General features: G+C 60.4%; 1 protein-coding gene across 1 annotated transcript; it reads right to left on the reverse strand.

Moving 5' to 3' along the window:
- Nucleotides 1–1426: 1426 nt before the first annotated feature.
- PROM2 (prominin 2) lies at nucleotides 1427–14377 on the reverse strand. Its single transcript, XM_069494749.1, has 23 exons — nucleotides 14134–14377; nucleotides 13404–13453; nucleotides 12849–13051; nucleotides 12631–12751; nucleotides 12338–12401; nucleotides 11966–12055; nucleotides 11456–11658; nucleotides 10981–11055; nucleotides 10234–10297; nucleotides 9843–10002; nucleotides 9347–9499; nucleotides 8245–8368; nucleotides 7644–7735; nucleotides 7418–7502; nucleotides 5184–5330; nucleotides 4589–4660; nucleotides 3729–3821; nucleotides 3537–3590; nucleotides 3196–3276; nucleotides 2955–3023; nucleotides 2098–2187; nucleotides 1845–1951; nucleotides 1427–1490 (listed from the first exon to the last, which is right to left on the reverse strand). Exons 1-23 carry the CDS (start codon nucleotides 14375–14377, stop codon nucleotides 1427–1429), a joined length of 2505 nt encoding a protein of 834 aa, XP_069350850.1.
- Nucleotides 14378–15362: the final 985 nt, after the last annotated feature.

Here is a 15362-nt window from a genome sequence, read left to right on the forward strand (position 1 = left end):
CCTGACAGTGTGCTGCTAGTCTAGGCGCCACTCCCCATCTGTTGATTGCTAGAATATTCCCTGGATGCCTATAGTCAGAGGAGGCCTTGTACAGGCACCCAGCCTGGGAGACCTGGTTTTAAGGACCCAAAACCAAGGCTTAGGTAGGTAAGAATACGTCAATGGATCTGACATCTGTCCATCTCCTTTTCTCTCTCCTCTTCCTCTTCCTCATTGCTGGAATTCAGGGTCCAGCGTGCAGGGATGACCTGGGGATGGGCTAGGGTTGACCCCAGGCCACATGCACACAATAGAAGGGACAGTGAAAAATCCTCCTCTGGCCACCAGATCCCTCCTGGGAAAGCTGGGTGTGGGCAGGGAAAATGCTACCTTCTGGGGAAATAAGCAGAAACCCTCACTCTGGCTCAGGTCCCAGGTCCCTTCCTTGGGGGCCAGTGCTCAGAGAGAAGCTAAGTGCCAGGACTACCATTTTTAACCTGGAGTGCAGGCAGGGAAGCTTAGCCTTCAGACAAGCCTCACTGGAGGCCAACAAATCCAGGCTGGGCCCTGCAGAGGGTCCAAGGCCCTGGGGCAGCGGAAGGCTTGGCTGGCCATGAGACGCAGCCTGCAGCCAGCCCAGACTTCACCATAGTGGCCCCTGCCTGCTTGGTAGTTTCAATTGATTAGTTTGGTTAGGCAGGAGGGGTCCCTGGGACTAGCAGGCAGTAGTGGGGATAAGGTAAAGTGGGGACAGAGTGGGGAAAGGACTTCCCTGGAAGTAGGAAGCAAGGGCTGGGGAGGGCATAGGAGGGCAGTCGGGGCAGTGGGGAGGCCAGATGAGGAACAGGGGCAGGGAGCTAGAGAGGGGCCAAGGGAGGCATGCGGTGGGGGAGGGGGCACAATGGGAGGAAGGGGTTCCAATAGGTGAAGGGCAGGCTCTTTCTGGCAATGACATATCTCAGCAAGGAGGGTAAGGGGTGGACACCTGGAAGAACCTGCTGGCTCTGTAGCTCAACAGAAGTCAAGTGTGATTTTGAGAATGAAGGAAGGAGGGTCACAAGCAGAAAGGGGGCAGGAAAGGAACAGGCAAGAAGGGGCCAGGTAAGCTGGAGTTGGGGACGGTCCAGGTCTGGATGCCTGGGGCTGGGGCAAGCGCTGCAGAAGTCCTCTGGTCCCCCCCCAAGTCAGAGGGGGACAGGCAGCCCCAGGGATCACCTCGCCCTGTTATGGATTAAGAAGGAAACAGGTGAGGGGGAGGGAAGGAGAGCAGAGCTGTCAGTGCTGCTGCTGGATGGGCCACACTCAATACCTAGACCCCGCCAAGTCCCCAAACCTTCCTGCCCTCCTAGGCCCTGGAGACCCCAGATCCCAGCCCCTCCCTTCCTCACCCCTTCAGCCCCCGGCACTGAGGAATGAAAGGGGGGTGGGGAAACTCACCCACTGGGTCCTACAGCTTCAGGGAGGTGACCCGGGGGATGTGGAAGAGCTGAGTCTCCTCAGAGCTGGTGGAGCTGCAGCGTTGCAGAAAGAGAGTGAGCCCCCAGCATAGACCCTCAGCCCTGACACAGGGACAAACCCAGAGCCCTGATGTTCCTTCCTCAGGAGCCCTCCAGGGGATGGGAAGAGTCTCAAGAAGCTGAGCCTGGGTGGATGTATTGCAGCAAGCAGGATATGGGGCAGACATATGGGAGAACTTCCAGCCTTGGAGCTCCTCAGAGTGTGTGGCTCTCCAGGGCTAGGCCATGAGCCTCCTCTGCCTGGGAGGACACAGGAGGTGGTGTGTGTGACAGGCGGCTAGGGCCGAGCAGCAGAGAGGACGCCTTTCTGGGCCTCTGATGCCCCCTGAAGTCCTGGCAGCCCCTCACCTGAGGCGTTTCCGGATGGGACGAAAGTATTTGGCGGTCTTGACAGCAAAGATGATGCTGGGGATCAGGAAGAAGGTGCACCACGCCAGGCAGAACCAGAAGGCATTCTGGAGTGGGTGAGAGGCCAGCTCACGCCCAGCTGAGGGGAAGGGCCGAGCGCAGGCCTGGGCGGGGGCCATGCCTCACGCTGTGTCAGCAGGGTCCTCCCATGGGTCCCAACGTCCACGGGCCCTGATGAGCAGGGGACACTCACCCAGGGGTCAGCCATCATGTCACACAGGATCACACGGCCATTGTCCAGGGCTCCGGAGAGGGGCTGGCAGGTGGCGATGTGCTGGGTGACCTGTGGGCCAACATGAGGAGGTGCACGTGGAAACACCCAGACCCACAGGTGTGCACCCATGTTCAGAGAGAGAGATTAACAGGGACACAGACAGGCCCAGGGCCCAGCTGGGCCCACCACACACTTGTACATAGACACAGACAGGCAGCTACATATACACACACATGGATGCAGGTCACAGAGAGTTGGGGACACTCATGTGGGCTCCTTGCTCAGTGCCTTCCCTTTGCATCTACGTGCCATCCTGGACTAAAGCTGTACTGTGTGCCCAGTGCTGTGCTTTAAGTCACACTGTCACTGGGGAGGTGACACGTGTGCGTGTCCTCACATGCTCATATGCATACACGTGCACATGCACACACGTACACACGCACTCACAGACACACTCCGGGTTAAGCCAGACCCTCTGCTGACCCAGTGTGGGGTCCAGACAGCTGGCACAGGCTGTGGTCAGCACGGGTCCACAGCAGGAGGTGGGCTTTGCGGGCTGGCCGTTGACAAGCTGGGCAGGGAGGCATGGAGGCCAGGTGTGGTGGCACGTTCTGGAGAGCCACACCAGCCTTGCTCGTACTCAGGCCTCAGGAAGGGCTACGGCAGGGGTGGGGCCGGCAGAGCCCAGCCAGCAAGCAGGGGCACAGACACCAGGTTTGGGAGTTTGGGTTCAATCCTGAAGGCCTGGGACACCTCCAGGGGACTCTGTGGGCAGGGCGGGGTGAACAGCTGGTCCATGGGGGTGGTGATGGGTCATGCTCTGAGGCCCCACTCACCTCCTCTCTCACCCAGGCCACGTACTGGGAGAAGTAGCCCATCTCCCGGGTCAGGAAACAGTCACTCACCTGCAGGAAAGAGGGGAGCCTGGGCTGCAGGGGTACCACGAGCCGGCAGCCCCCTGCCCCTCACCATTCTTGGCAACATGAGGACAGGCCAATCTTCCCAAGGAGCCACAGTGAGGGGATGGGGCTGAGGAGAAGCCTGGGGTGGAAGCCCCCTGCCCCTGCCCCCACTCACATTCCTCAGGATCCGGGTGGCCCAGGCAGGCAGCTCTCCTTTTAGGTAAGTGACATTGCCTAGGATATCTGACGTCTCTAGCTGCAGGGGAGGAGAGCCTCAACTCAAGGCCCTGCTGAGCTGGGGAATGGCCACTCATTCATTCATCCATTCATTAATTCAGCATAGAACACACAACACACTCACCTTCGTGGGGCAGAGGGGTAGGCCAAAGGTGGTGGTCCTCAAGGCTCTGCCCACCCATCCCGCCCTCAAACTCCACTGGGACCGGGCAGAGATGGTGAGGTCCCGGGCACTTCCTCCCTCCCTCTGGGCCCACCCGCTCCACCCCCGGCAGCCACCTGGAGAGCTGGGGCAGAGGACTCCAGGGCCCTGACACTGAGGTTGAGCTTCGCCTGTGGAGAAGAGATCACGGCTGGTGGAGGAAAGGGGTGGGGTGGGGAGTGGCTCCCAACGCCCCCCTCTTCTTTCACTGCCCTCTCCCCAACCCCCGCTTCTCCCAGACCCCAGGCCCCCTGCACTTCTCAACTTACCACGAGGCTCTGCTGGGGGACGACCTTCTCCTGGTGGAGGTTTCTGAGCCTGTGGGCCTCCTCCTGCAGCTGCTGCCCCAGCGCAGGATTGCCCTGGGGGAGACAGGGATCAGAATGGCCCGTGCCCAGGACACGACGGGCTGGGCAGCGTACCCTTCACCCAGCCTTTCAACCTGACACAGCGGGAGGAGGTGGCAAGCTGGCCTCAGAGGCAGAAAACCGAGGCTCCTTAAGCTCCAGGGCCTGCCCTGGGTTTGAGGGGCCCAAGCCCAAGTTCTCAGTCTGTCCTAGTTTGCTGGGTGCCCCTAAGTCAACCGCAGAGCCCGTCTGAGCCACAGTGGCATCTGCTGAAGCGGAAGAATGTTCCTTGCTCCACCCACCAGGCGGGGTTGTAGATCTGAGATGTCTCCAAAAGAACTTCTGAAACTCTAAATATTTATAGATACAAAATGCTATTTTTTCCCTTGGAGGGCAATTGTCATGAAATCTGATTGATCGCAATGTCTTCACAGCACTTGTCCCAGCAAATTCTGCCGGCGGCATGTACTTAGAAACCCTTGCCCAACTGCGTGAGGTCAGGCCAGTTATTCATCTGATTGACGCAGAGAACAGTTCCCTTTGCAGATGAAGAGACTTGCCCAAGGCCACACAGCCAACTGGTGGCCGGGCTCGAGTCAGAACTAATGCTGCACAACCCTCAGGCCCAGCCAGGGGGTTAGGAGACTAAGCCTTCACTGGTGGGGTCCTCAAGCCCCTGCCTTTGCTCTGACCTCCTCCCCAATCCAAGCACTGCCACCCTCTCCTACCTCCCGGGCGTCCCTCTGACTCCCACTGCCCAGGGGGTTTCTCTCCCTTCTCACTTGGGCCTTGGCCAGCCCTTCCAGTTCCTGAGCCAGCTGCTCCAAGTCGGTCTTCACCACCGGCTTCTGGATCTGCGGCAGACAGGAGAGGCGGAGAGAGCTGACCCCGCGCCCACCCGGCACCCCCGCTGCCTGCCTGCAGCCTCCAGATTCCCAGTCTTGTCAAAGGTAACCTGCACTAACGAAGTCTACTGTGACACACCAGTCATAGTGGGCTTGACCTGGAACTGTGAAGTATTTCAGACATTTTCCCAATGACATAGAACTGACAACAACAAATGAGGTGCCCTCTGCTGTAACCCAAGCAAGAGGCGACTTCCCACCAGCGTTCACAGCAGTGGGTTCAGGACCATGAACAGCGACACACGCCGATGGGGCAAGGGAAAGGGCATTCATTCCCGTGTGGCCTGGGGTGGTGGCACCAGGATGGACACACGGTCTGGGAACACTCCCCACAGGAAGGGGCCCCAGGGCACATGTGGAGGAGATGAGGGAAGGTCAAGAGCTGGGACAAGGCGAGACACCTGCCCAGCCCCTCTGTGGGCCCTGTTCTGTCACCATCTGTCTGGGGCACCTGAGGTGCGCTGCTGCTGACCTGAGCGAGGAAGTCGGGGTAGCGGACGTGCTCCAGCCCACTGCTCTGCAGGGCCTCCAGGTCCTGGTGGGCGGCTGGGCTCAGCAGGTCCAGGTTCTGCATGTCCATTTTGAGGCTCCGCAGCTCCTGCCGCTGCTTGTTGGTGTACTGGGAGGGTAGGGGTGGGGTCACACCCAGTGCTGAGCCCAGACCCCAGAGACACTCCCCTAGGGAGGGGTCACCGGGTCCGCAGGGCCCTCCTCCTGGATATCCAGGCTCCTAACCTGGACACAGCCCCAGGCCCAGACAGGCCCCCAGAAGGCCCGTCTCCCCCCACCCCAAACCGCCAAGACCCAGCCTTCCTCCAGCACCTATCTGGCTTCTGGGCTGCTACACAGACCTTCCCTGGCCACCTGACACAGAACAGCTTTCCCGGGCCCTCTTTATCGTGTCACCTGCGTCAAGGCCTTCATAGCACCTGCTGCTCTGGCATTGCCTTATCTGTTTGGGTGCTTGCTCATGGCCGTCAGCTCCATGAGAGCAGGCCTTGTCTGCCTACTCTGCCCCAAGTCCCCAGCTTGGAGCAGAGGCTCACATGGTGGGGGAGGTACACATTTGGTTGTGTGAATGAATGCATGAATGGACGCAAGGAAAGACCCTTGGCATTTTCCTACCATTGCTGGAAGAGATTTGGAGCCACAAAATTAAGCCCCAGCGTTTCACAGCTGAGAAACTGAGGTCACAGAGGAGTGTCCACTTGCCTGAGGTTATACGGCAAGTAGAGACCAGAGCCCCGCTCTGTCCACTTCTCCCCTTCCCGGCAGGCCGCCTTCCCCAGGGGGAGAAAGGCCTAACCCTCTCAGGGGCGGGGTCTTAGCACCGCATTTCAGGCATCAGCGACAGACAGGTATGGGAGATGTGTGAAGGGGGCAGTGCCCTCGTGGTGCCCCGGGAAGCGCACCTTGTCTTGTTTATCTCTGCATAATCTGCTCATTACTGTCTCCCTTGAGAATGAAGATTCTTTCTTATTATTTTTTTTGGTTCCTTTTTTTTTTTTTTTTTTTAACAACACATTCTAAGGAATTCCTAGGAATGAGGATGAAAATCCTTAAGGTCACATTTGGTATGCTGCCAGATGGCCCTGAGGACTGCCCAGTCCATCTGAACCCCTCCCAGGACCAGGGCAGAGACCCCTTCACCTGCGAGCTGGGACTTCCAGCCAGTGGGACATGGGGTGCTCTGCCTGGGCCTCTGCTGCAGCCCTCCCTGGCCAGCTTCATCCAGGGGTGGTGTCTCTGGCCTAGCACTGAGATATCGCCAGCTCCCTGGACTTCCCGTCTGGTTGAAGACACTGAGGGAGGAGTGAGCTGAGGCATTAAGCCAGCTGCCCCAGGGTTCGCAGTTTAAGGCTGGGATTGGGAACTGGCCCACTTGGCTGTGCTACTCTGTGGGCTGAGACTGGGTCGTGGATCCCAGAGGAGTTGGAGGGGCTTGGGGGACAGGGCAGAATCAGGAGCGGGCATGCTCTGTGTGTGTCAGGGAGTGTGGGTGATGGGTTTCCCCAGGATGTGCTTAGCAATGGCTCCCTCAAGGCACCTCTCGTCCCACCTCACTTCTGCGTGGGGAGAGGAAAGGAGGGCATGTTTTACAGCTTCTGTACACCTCTAGGAGAACCACATTCTCAAAGTATGTCCCTGTGGTGAAGTAGCCCTTCCTTTCTTATGTTCTAGAACTGTCTCTTGCCAGCATCAGCAAGTGTCTCCTGTTCTACACACCTAGTTCCAGGAAAGCCCAGTGGTTACAAGAAGAGGCTCAGGAGTGGGGCTTGGGGTGGGCTCCTGCCACCTACTGCTGTGTGAGCTGGGCAAAAGGCCTGTGGTGACCCCTCCAGCAGGGTCACCCAGCCTCATCACGACCTTCCATTGCAGCCCCCTCCCCAGCCTGCCCCTCCCAACTGGGGCATCCCAACCAATGCCTGTCCTCAGAGAACATGCACTCCCGAGTCTACTTGCTCACTGCCACCATCCTGTCCTGCCACCACCTCAGCTGTGCTCAGAGCTGGCCGTAGCCTCCAGGTACTCACACACCCATGCCCACAACTTCCCCTGGGCTGGTAGCTGGGCCTCTGCCCTGAGGCACCTTAATTGCTCATGCGGACTTCTTGGGTTCAAAGAGATGGTGCCTCTGCAGAGGCAAGAGCAAAGGAGAGGAGTGTGCAGGAGGGCTCCTCACTGCCTTCTGGAAGATTCTCTTACCTGGCTGATGTCCAGGTGCTTCTCCAGGTCGTAGGAATCATTGAGCTGCAGGACTCTCCAGAGCGCAGCCCCTTCCTTGCACTGCCTGCGGAGGCATGATGGGCATCAAGGATGGGCAACGAGGGATGGCAGGTGGGGTCAGCATCACCCTAATGGCAGGGACACCACCTGTGCCCTCCCTCGGCCCCTCCTCACTTCCCAGCCCCAGCCCGGAATACCCACTCACTGATAGGCCAGGTGGATGCTGATGTTTTTCTTCAGACCAAGAAGGTGAGACAGGTTCATGGACGGGGGCAAGTTCCCCGGGGTATCTGCAAACTGGGGATGGGGCAGAGAGAAATGGGGCTCAGAGTGGGGCAGGTGCAAGGCCCCCCAGGTCCCCCAGGGCCTAGCCCCCTGCCACACTGGCACAGCAGAGACCAGGGATGGGAAACACCCCACGACTCCAGCCCAAACCTGACCTCTAACTCCAATTACCCCTGGGCCCTAACTCCTTACAGGGACTCTCCCGTGGGTCTCCAGGAAGGGTGGCCGGCAGAGAACCTGGGCCAGCAACTCTGGCTCACCTGCTGGAAGCATACCTGGCACCAAGGTTCGCCGTTCCCAGACTCAGTGTCAGGAGAGGAGAGGGGCTCAGTCTGGGTGTAATCCCTCAGGGTCTCTGACCTGGGGCCTGGGCAGCATCCCCGGGACTCAAGGATTCTCTCTCTCTCCCCACTATCCACTGGTGATTTTCAGGCCCCCTCTCCCCCCAACCCCCTCTGACTCGCACATTCTCCCAGCCCTCTTGCTCTGCCCACGCCTCCCTGGAGCGGGGACAGGCCCACCTCATAGAGCTCTCCGCTCTGCCAGCTCCGGCACACCAGCGTCTGCATGTTGCCACCCACCAAGAAGGTGGCGAAGACGAGCAGGATGAGTGGGGGAGCAAAGAGGAAGCTGAAGCCCACACCTCTGGGGGAGAGAGAGACAGGCTGAGGGAGGGTGGAGACCGGCTGTCCTGGACCACTACCTCTGCCCCACCCGCATCCCAGGCCTGCATGGTCAGCCAGGTGGCCCCAGGAGGAGCCTTTAGGGAAGAGGAGCTCAGAGGCAGGAGGGTGCTCGCAGAAGTCCTGACTGTCCCTTCCTCCCTGCCCCACCCCATTCTGTCGCTGGTACCGTGGTGATCCCTGGCAGCCTAGAGGAGAGAACAGCTGTTTTGTTTGAAGAGCCAGGACTGCTCACTTCTGGGTCTAGGGCCCATGGAGGTGACCTGCTCCAGAATCCAGCCCTCAAAAGGGTCACCTGGCATGGGCAGGCATGACCCATCAGCTGGGGTAGCACCCCAGTGGGTCTGAGTGGTAAAGCTCCTAGACCACTGAAGTCCATGGTGCCACTGACTTGCAGGGCTTCTTTGTGAGGTGGCCACAGCCCCATGCCAGGCTGCAAAGCTTGGAGAATGAAACATGGGGTGGATTTCAGCCCCTACTCACCTACTCACTTTGGCCAGGTACCCTTGTGTAGTGAACAGCCTGCACAGCTGTATGTGGCAGCCCTGGTCTTAAAGACCATCTATCCTAGGATGGCAAACAGATTCTACCTCTGGTGCTGCCTCCTATTAGTGGTGGTGGCTGCCTGGGAGCAGGGTTAAGAAGGATCCCGAGGCTGTGTCTAGACTCAGTGGGAAAGAGTGCCCACTGAGTGCCACAGTTGCCACTGGTGGGGGAGGGGGAAGTGCTTCTTATTTGTCATTCCTGCTCCGGTCCAACCCCTTTGTACAGATGAGGACACTGAGGGTCACCCAGTACATCAGCGCTAGAGGCAGCATTAAAGCTCAGTCTCCAGATGCCTAGGCCTCGGCTCCTATGCCCACACCAGGAGCTGGGGTGTGGCAGGAATCTGGCCAGCCAGTGGGAAGAGACCCTTCCCCTCTCCCCAGCCCTTGCTTACGCCATGAGGAAGCGTGCTCCAGCCTCGCCCTTGGCTTCCGAGTGGCTGGGGTCCTTCCTGGCAGACAGCCCCCAGATGCCCAGGTTGAGGCCCAGCAGGTTACAGACCACCACAAGCAGGACTACAGAGCACAGCACGCAGCCCACGATCCACCTGCCGCAGAGAGGGTGCGGGTGTCACTGAAGAGGGAGGCAGCTGGCACCAATTGGACCTAGTGGCTGGGGGGCCGCTAACCCCAAGGCTGAGGTTTTAGAAGTGCAGGAGTGGACACTTCCTGAGGTGTGCAGGAGTGGACGCTGCTCCTATGGGGTCCCCAGGCTCAGGTCCCCAGGGCAAACAGCCAGGCCAGGACATGGAGGCCTGGGGAGTCAGGGGTCTTGACTTAAAGGAGGCAGAGGCTCAGTACGGCCGGGGGTTGATGCGGGCTAGGGATGCGCTCAGGGCAGAGGAGAGGCTGGGCTGCCCATCTCACCCCCAGCCACGGGATCTCGGGCACCTGTATGTCTCATATCTCTGCACCTCCTGCAGGTAGGGGCGGCTGCTCTGTTCCAGCTCCTCCAGTGCCTGGCTCCAGCGGGAAGCTGCCTCCGAGCCTGGGAACCCTTCAGCCAGTGTCCTCAACCCTTTGGGCTGCTGCGCCACTGCCTTCTTCAGCTCTGCTCAAAGCAGCAAGGACTTGTGGGATGAGGAGGGCACACAGGGGCCCAGGGACAAGATGGCAGGGCCCAGGCAGGAAGAACATCTGGGACACACAGAGGGGCTACTCTCTGCCGGGGCCCAGCCAAGAATGATGGCTTTCCCTGCCCCCCACCCAACTCCTCTCCCAACAAGCACCCTTGGTAGGGGTGGCACCTAGGCAGCTGTCCTGGCCCCTGGTTGGGCCTCACCTGTGACCATGTTGGCCATCTGCATGGCAGCCAGGACCGGGAGGGCATTGAAGGTGCTGTTCTCCTGTGGGAACCAAGTAGGGCTGTGCCTTCCACACTCTGCCCAGTGTCTCCTCTTGGGGGACCCTGAAGTCACCAGGCCCAGAGGGAGGGCATCCCTCCTTAGAGCTCCCAGCTCAGGAAACAGGCTTCCCTTTGCTCTCTTGGTGACTGTCTTCCTCCCCGCTCCCTCTGCCCAGCCAAACGTTCTCCTTGCAGACCCCTCCTTCCTAACCCCACCCCTCTTCCTAGACTACTGCAGTCAATCCTCAGCCACCCGGCACACAACTGCCGAGTCTATCTCCCAAAAGCCCAGCTCCAACCTACCCTTCCAGCCCCAGCTCCTGCTTCCTTCCTCCCAGAACCTTCCGCTCCAGCCACCCAGCGTGGCTGACTCACCATTTCCCTAGTTCCAGGTCCCAGGTCACAGGCACTGACTCACACTGCACCCTCCCCCACGGCCATCTCCACCTGGGAGAGCCTGCCTGCCCTCCCAGCACTCACTCTTTTGCCACCCCAGCCCCCACCACTCTGAGGGTCCTAGCTCTTCCTTCTGAGACCAGACTGTGCACATGCCTCCACCCCAGGTGCCATATGGGATGTGAGGCCCCAAGTCTAAGGTTCAACTGGGTTCCTGCCCCAAAAGGGGGAGGCTGAGGCCCTCATCTGTGAGTCCCCAGGTGGGGGAGGAGTCAGGTGGGCACTCACCTCCTGGACCATGCTGGAGAAGTTGGCCTCTGGGACACCCTTCAGCCGATGCAGGACATCGTCCACAGAGGGCACCTGAAATGGGAGTGGGGGATTATGACAAAGTTCATGGAAAGGCCTCAGGCAGACCCCTGGAGGAGGACAGGGGGACAGAAGCCTTTGAACCCTTCATGTCCTCAAGTATAAAATCAGGACCACCACAGCCCCTATCACCCTGGGGTGGGGGCAGCAAGAACTCAAAGGAGCTAATACAGGCGCAGCTTATGGCACAGAGCATGGCTCAAGGAGAGCTGGTGACACACGGCCAGGATGACCGTCACTAGCCCTGGGTGCATGGAGAAAGGGAGAGGCAGCCCTCGGAGGGGATCAGGAATCTGCCTCTGGAAGCCCTTGGGCCATCAGATGCCCAGGGATCTGAGGGCAGGGGCAGAGCTGCCCTGCTTAGCTCTAAGGGGCCTCTGCCCTGGGCCTGCACCTGGCTGAAGTCAGCACCCAGCTCTAGGGCGCGGACATGGCTCAGGGCCCCTGAGCAGTCCCCCTGGCACTCGGGCTCCTGCAGCAGGGCGAGGAGGCGTTCCCTGCGCTCATGGACAGCCGGCTCCAGGTCCTCCTGCACCGCCCGCAGCTCTGCAGTGGTGTCGTTGAGGGCTCGGAGGTGGTCCACGGAGACCTGCAGGGCTGACAGACCCACAAGTGGGCTGAGCACCACCTATGCATCCTCAGAGGCTTTGCGGGAGGCAGACCACCCCCTGCCCCCCAGCTAAAGGACCTGCAGTCCTTGACCTCTGTGGTTACAATGGAAATCGCCCCAGGCACATTAAGCTATTAAGGCACATTAAGCCAGGACAGTGGATCCTGGGATAATATGAAGGGGAAATCATGGGTGGAGCTGAGGCAGCACAAGAAATCCAAGGCTGGGTGAGGGTGGGCTTGCCCCAGGACGCCTGCTGGCCCCACACCCACACAGCCCGCTGGTCCAGCTCACCCTGGCCCAGGCTGTGCACTGAGGCCAGCAATGGGTACACGGTGCTCTTGAGCTGGGTGTGGATCGTGCTCCCGATAATCATGCCGAAACCTGCAGAGCACAGGGCAGTCTGCAGGGATGGCCCCCAAGGTTGGAGGGCCTCCCACCCCTCCATGCCGCCTCCCCGGGCCCAGGCACTGGGCTCCGCAGAGTGGGCACTGGCTTCTCCGCCCTCTGTGCAGAGGCTACTGTGCCTGCTTTCTAGCTGCGCTCAATTCCCACCCCTGCCAGGGTGGTCCCAGGTGGAGAGTGGGATAAGGCAGTGACAGCCTCCCGCACTCCCATCACCAGCTGGCCTGAGTAGGGGCCCTGCCAGCCAGCTGTGATCCTCACCGTCCAGCTCCTCCGAGACTCGCTCCTGGGGCAGGGAGAACTGCCGTGCCACGCCTTGCAGCTCCTGGGCAAACATGGGGGCATGAGGTTGCCCTTCCCTGTCACCCGACAGTCCCGACTCCCATCCCTTCCCTGACCCCAGGACTGGGCATCCAACCTGGGGACACCATGGGTGCCCCAGCAGGGGGCAGCCAGCTGCAGGTTATGGCCATAGAGGACCCCCTCTGCTCTGTCCTGCCCGAGCCTGGTGCTCACAGGGGCACACAGGCGTGAGGGGGCTACTCAGTGCTCACCTGTGGGACATCGGAGACCAGGCCCCGGAGGCTGAGCAGGGTCTCAGGCACAGCCTGGACACTGGGGCCCGTCTGCTCATGTATGCGCTGGTTGGTGACAAAGGCACAGACGACGCCAACCCTGCAGGCATGGAGTGGGGAGAAAGGGGCTTGTTGGGTACCCATGGGAGCCTCGGGCCACGGCCCAGCCCTCCCGCCTGCCCTGGGCAGCCCCTCACAGCAGCACGAGGGTGGTCAGCAGCAGGAAGGCCATGAGGGTGCCGCGCTCACAGGCCATCGCCTTGTGCTCTGTCTTCACGCGGCCCCCGCAGCGCCGGCGGCAGCAGCAACAACAGAAACAGAGCCCGGCGGTGGGCACTGCCAGGAGGTAGAAGCCTGCGATCACAGCACACAGCACGTAGCCCGCCTCGTACCGCACCACCTGGGCAGAGCAGCCGGGCATGAGGGGCTGTCCCCTCCATCCCAGCCACGGCTCCCACCCGAGTCCAGAGGGAAACCCAAAGGGGGGGAGTGCAAAGGTGGTAGGCCCTGTCCCCACTGTCAATTACCATCTTATAAAGGAGGAAACTGAAGTTCAAGGAGGTTCGAGCTCACAGCAAACCCCACTGCCAGGAAACGGCAGAGCCATGGTTTGCACACAGGTCTGGGGACTGCAGTGCCCATGGAAGAGAGGGAAGGATGCCCGAGCCCCACACCCTGTGGGCCCTGAGTGGAGGTTTTTCTGCACCCCCACCCCCTGCTGAACTCCCTCCCAGCCCCTCCTCAGTTCTCACCTCATCCACCTTCACGGAGGCCGGCTCATTCAGCAGGGCCTTCACCAGCTCTACCGGGAAGAGCCAAGTGGGGGTTTTGGAGGCAGCCACCACCCTGCCCCTGTGTCCACCCTCTCCCCAATGCCAGGCCAAGGTGGGCTCTGGGATAGGGCACTCCCACCAACATGACACCCTTGGAGAAAGTAGTGTCACTGCACCCTGTGCCACCTGCCCAGGCCTCAGTGCTGCTGCAGGAGGGAGCAGCCGAGGGGAGGCCGGCAGACTCCCGTCCTGGACCCTACAGGACCCTCTGCAGCCTGGGCAGAGGCAGAAGAGGGGCCTAGCCTAGCAGTCCTTCCCCTCAAGTGGCAAGGGACAGGCCTGGGAGGGGTCCTTCAGCCCCTCCTGGCCCTCCAACCCCTAACACCACTGGACTCAGAATGTCTAATGTGACGTAGTTCTAATGCAAACTCCTCTACTTTATAGACAGAGCAACTGAGGCTCAGAGAGGGAAAGGGACCTGCCCAAGGTCACACGGGAAGGTTTTGGAGCCCTCTCCAGATGCTGCCCCTTGTGCCCCAAGACTACTGCAAAGGAAGATGGTGGTGGGGAATGCTGGGCCCCTGCCCTCCCCAAGTGTCTGTTGACAGGGTGGGCACACTCACCTTCCACTCATGGTGGAAGGGGGACAGGGAGCTGGCTAAGGACCCAACACCAGCCGAGGCCCACCTGGGGCGAGGGGCACACTCACCTGAAGGGAAGGGATTGGGCTGCACGACAGAGAGGAAGCGGCGCACGGTGCCATAGAGAGGGTCCAGGGGCCCTGGGGCACGGACACGAGGGGCCAGCCACCGGGCTCTGGCCACCGGGGTGAACGCCAGGTGCTCAGCCGGTCCGATGGGCCCGCAGTCTGCAGCTGCTGCCCCTGGCAGACTCAGGGCCAGCCCCAGGCCCAGGCCCAGCAGGGGTGCCAGGAGGCCAGGTGCGTGCCTCATGGTGTCCGACGAGTAGGCAGCAGGACAAGCTCGGGCTCAGGAGGGAGCGGGCAAGCGCGGGGCAGGCCGTGCATCCTTCACCAGCCTTTTCCCTGCGTCTCCACTCCACAGCTCTGAAACCGGCCTGACAGGTTTGGGCTCCAGAGCTACCTGGGCGCCGGCCCATAGCGTAGGAAGGGCAGGGGCGGAGGCCTGGGGTAGGGGGGCAGGGCCAGGCTGGACCGCCCTTGGTGGCCTGGGGTGGAAGCCTGGGCTCCCTCTTCCCTCCCCAGATCCTCCCAGGCAAGAGCTGCCTCCCCCAAGCTGGGTCCAGGAGGCAGGCAGCTCAGGGGCTCTGGATTACCTAGGAGGGCCCAATGTCAAAGATTATACCCCATGCCCAGCCCCAACAGCCCAATCCGGGGCATGGGAAAACACAGTCACCTTGTGAAGCCCTGGCCCAAGGGGTCATAAGACCCACAGGCCCAGGAACTAGGTTCTTTCCCTCTGGAGCTGCTCTGTCTCCACGGGCCACACCTAGCACCCACGGCCTGGCTGACCTGGCACACAGGCACTGTCTGACAGGCTCAGTCCTTTGGGAGGGCAGATCCCTGCGGAGTTTCGCCCTTTGGCCTAGCCATACCCCGTCCGGTCCTCAGCTGAGAGAAGTGATCAGGGGTATGCCCAGAAAGTTGCCTGTAGCCAAGCGGGTCATCAGGAAGTATTGGAGGGTGTCCTGGCAGCATTAGTCATAGTACCAGAAACTGTCCTGAAGTCCACCCTTGAGGAGTTGGTGACATGAGCATCACCCATGCCACACTGGGCAGTCATCGAAGAAAATGATGTGGAAATGTCTCTTTTGACCTGAAAGGTGCTCATGATGCATTACTAAGTGCAGACAGCAGACAGTACTCGGATTGAAGGTGTAAGACAGTGATCATCTCCAGGAGAATCCTCAGCAAGTTTTAATTCCCTTTTGTTCACCTGCACTTCCTAATTTCCATGC

Source organism: Eulemur rufifrons, chromosome 19 (genome assembly GCF_041146395.1).
Source record: "Eulemur rufifrons isolate Redbay chromosome 19, OSU_ERuf_1, whole genome shotgun sequence".
NCBI lineage: Eukaryota > Metazoa > Chordata > Mammalia > Primates > Lemuridae > Eulemur > Eulemur rufifrons.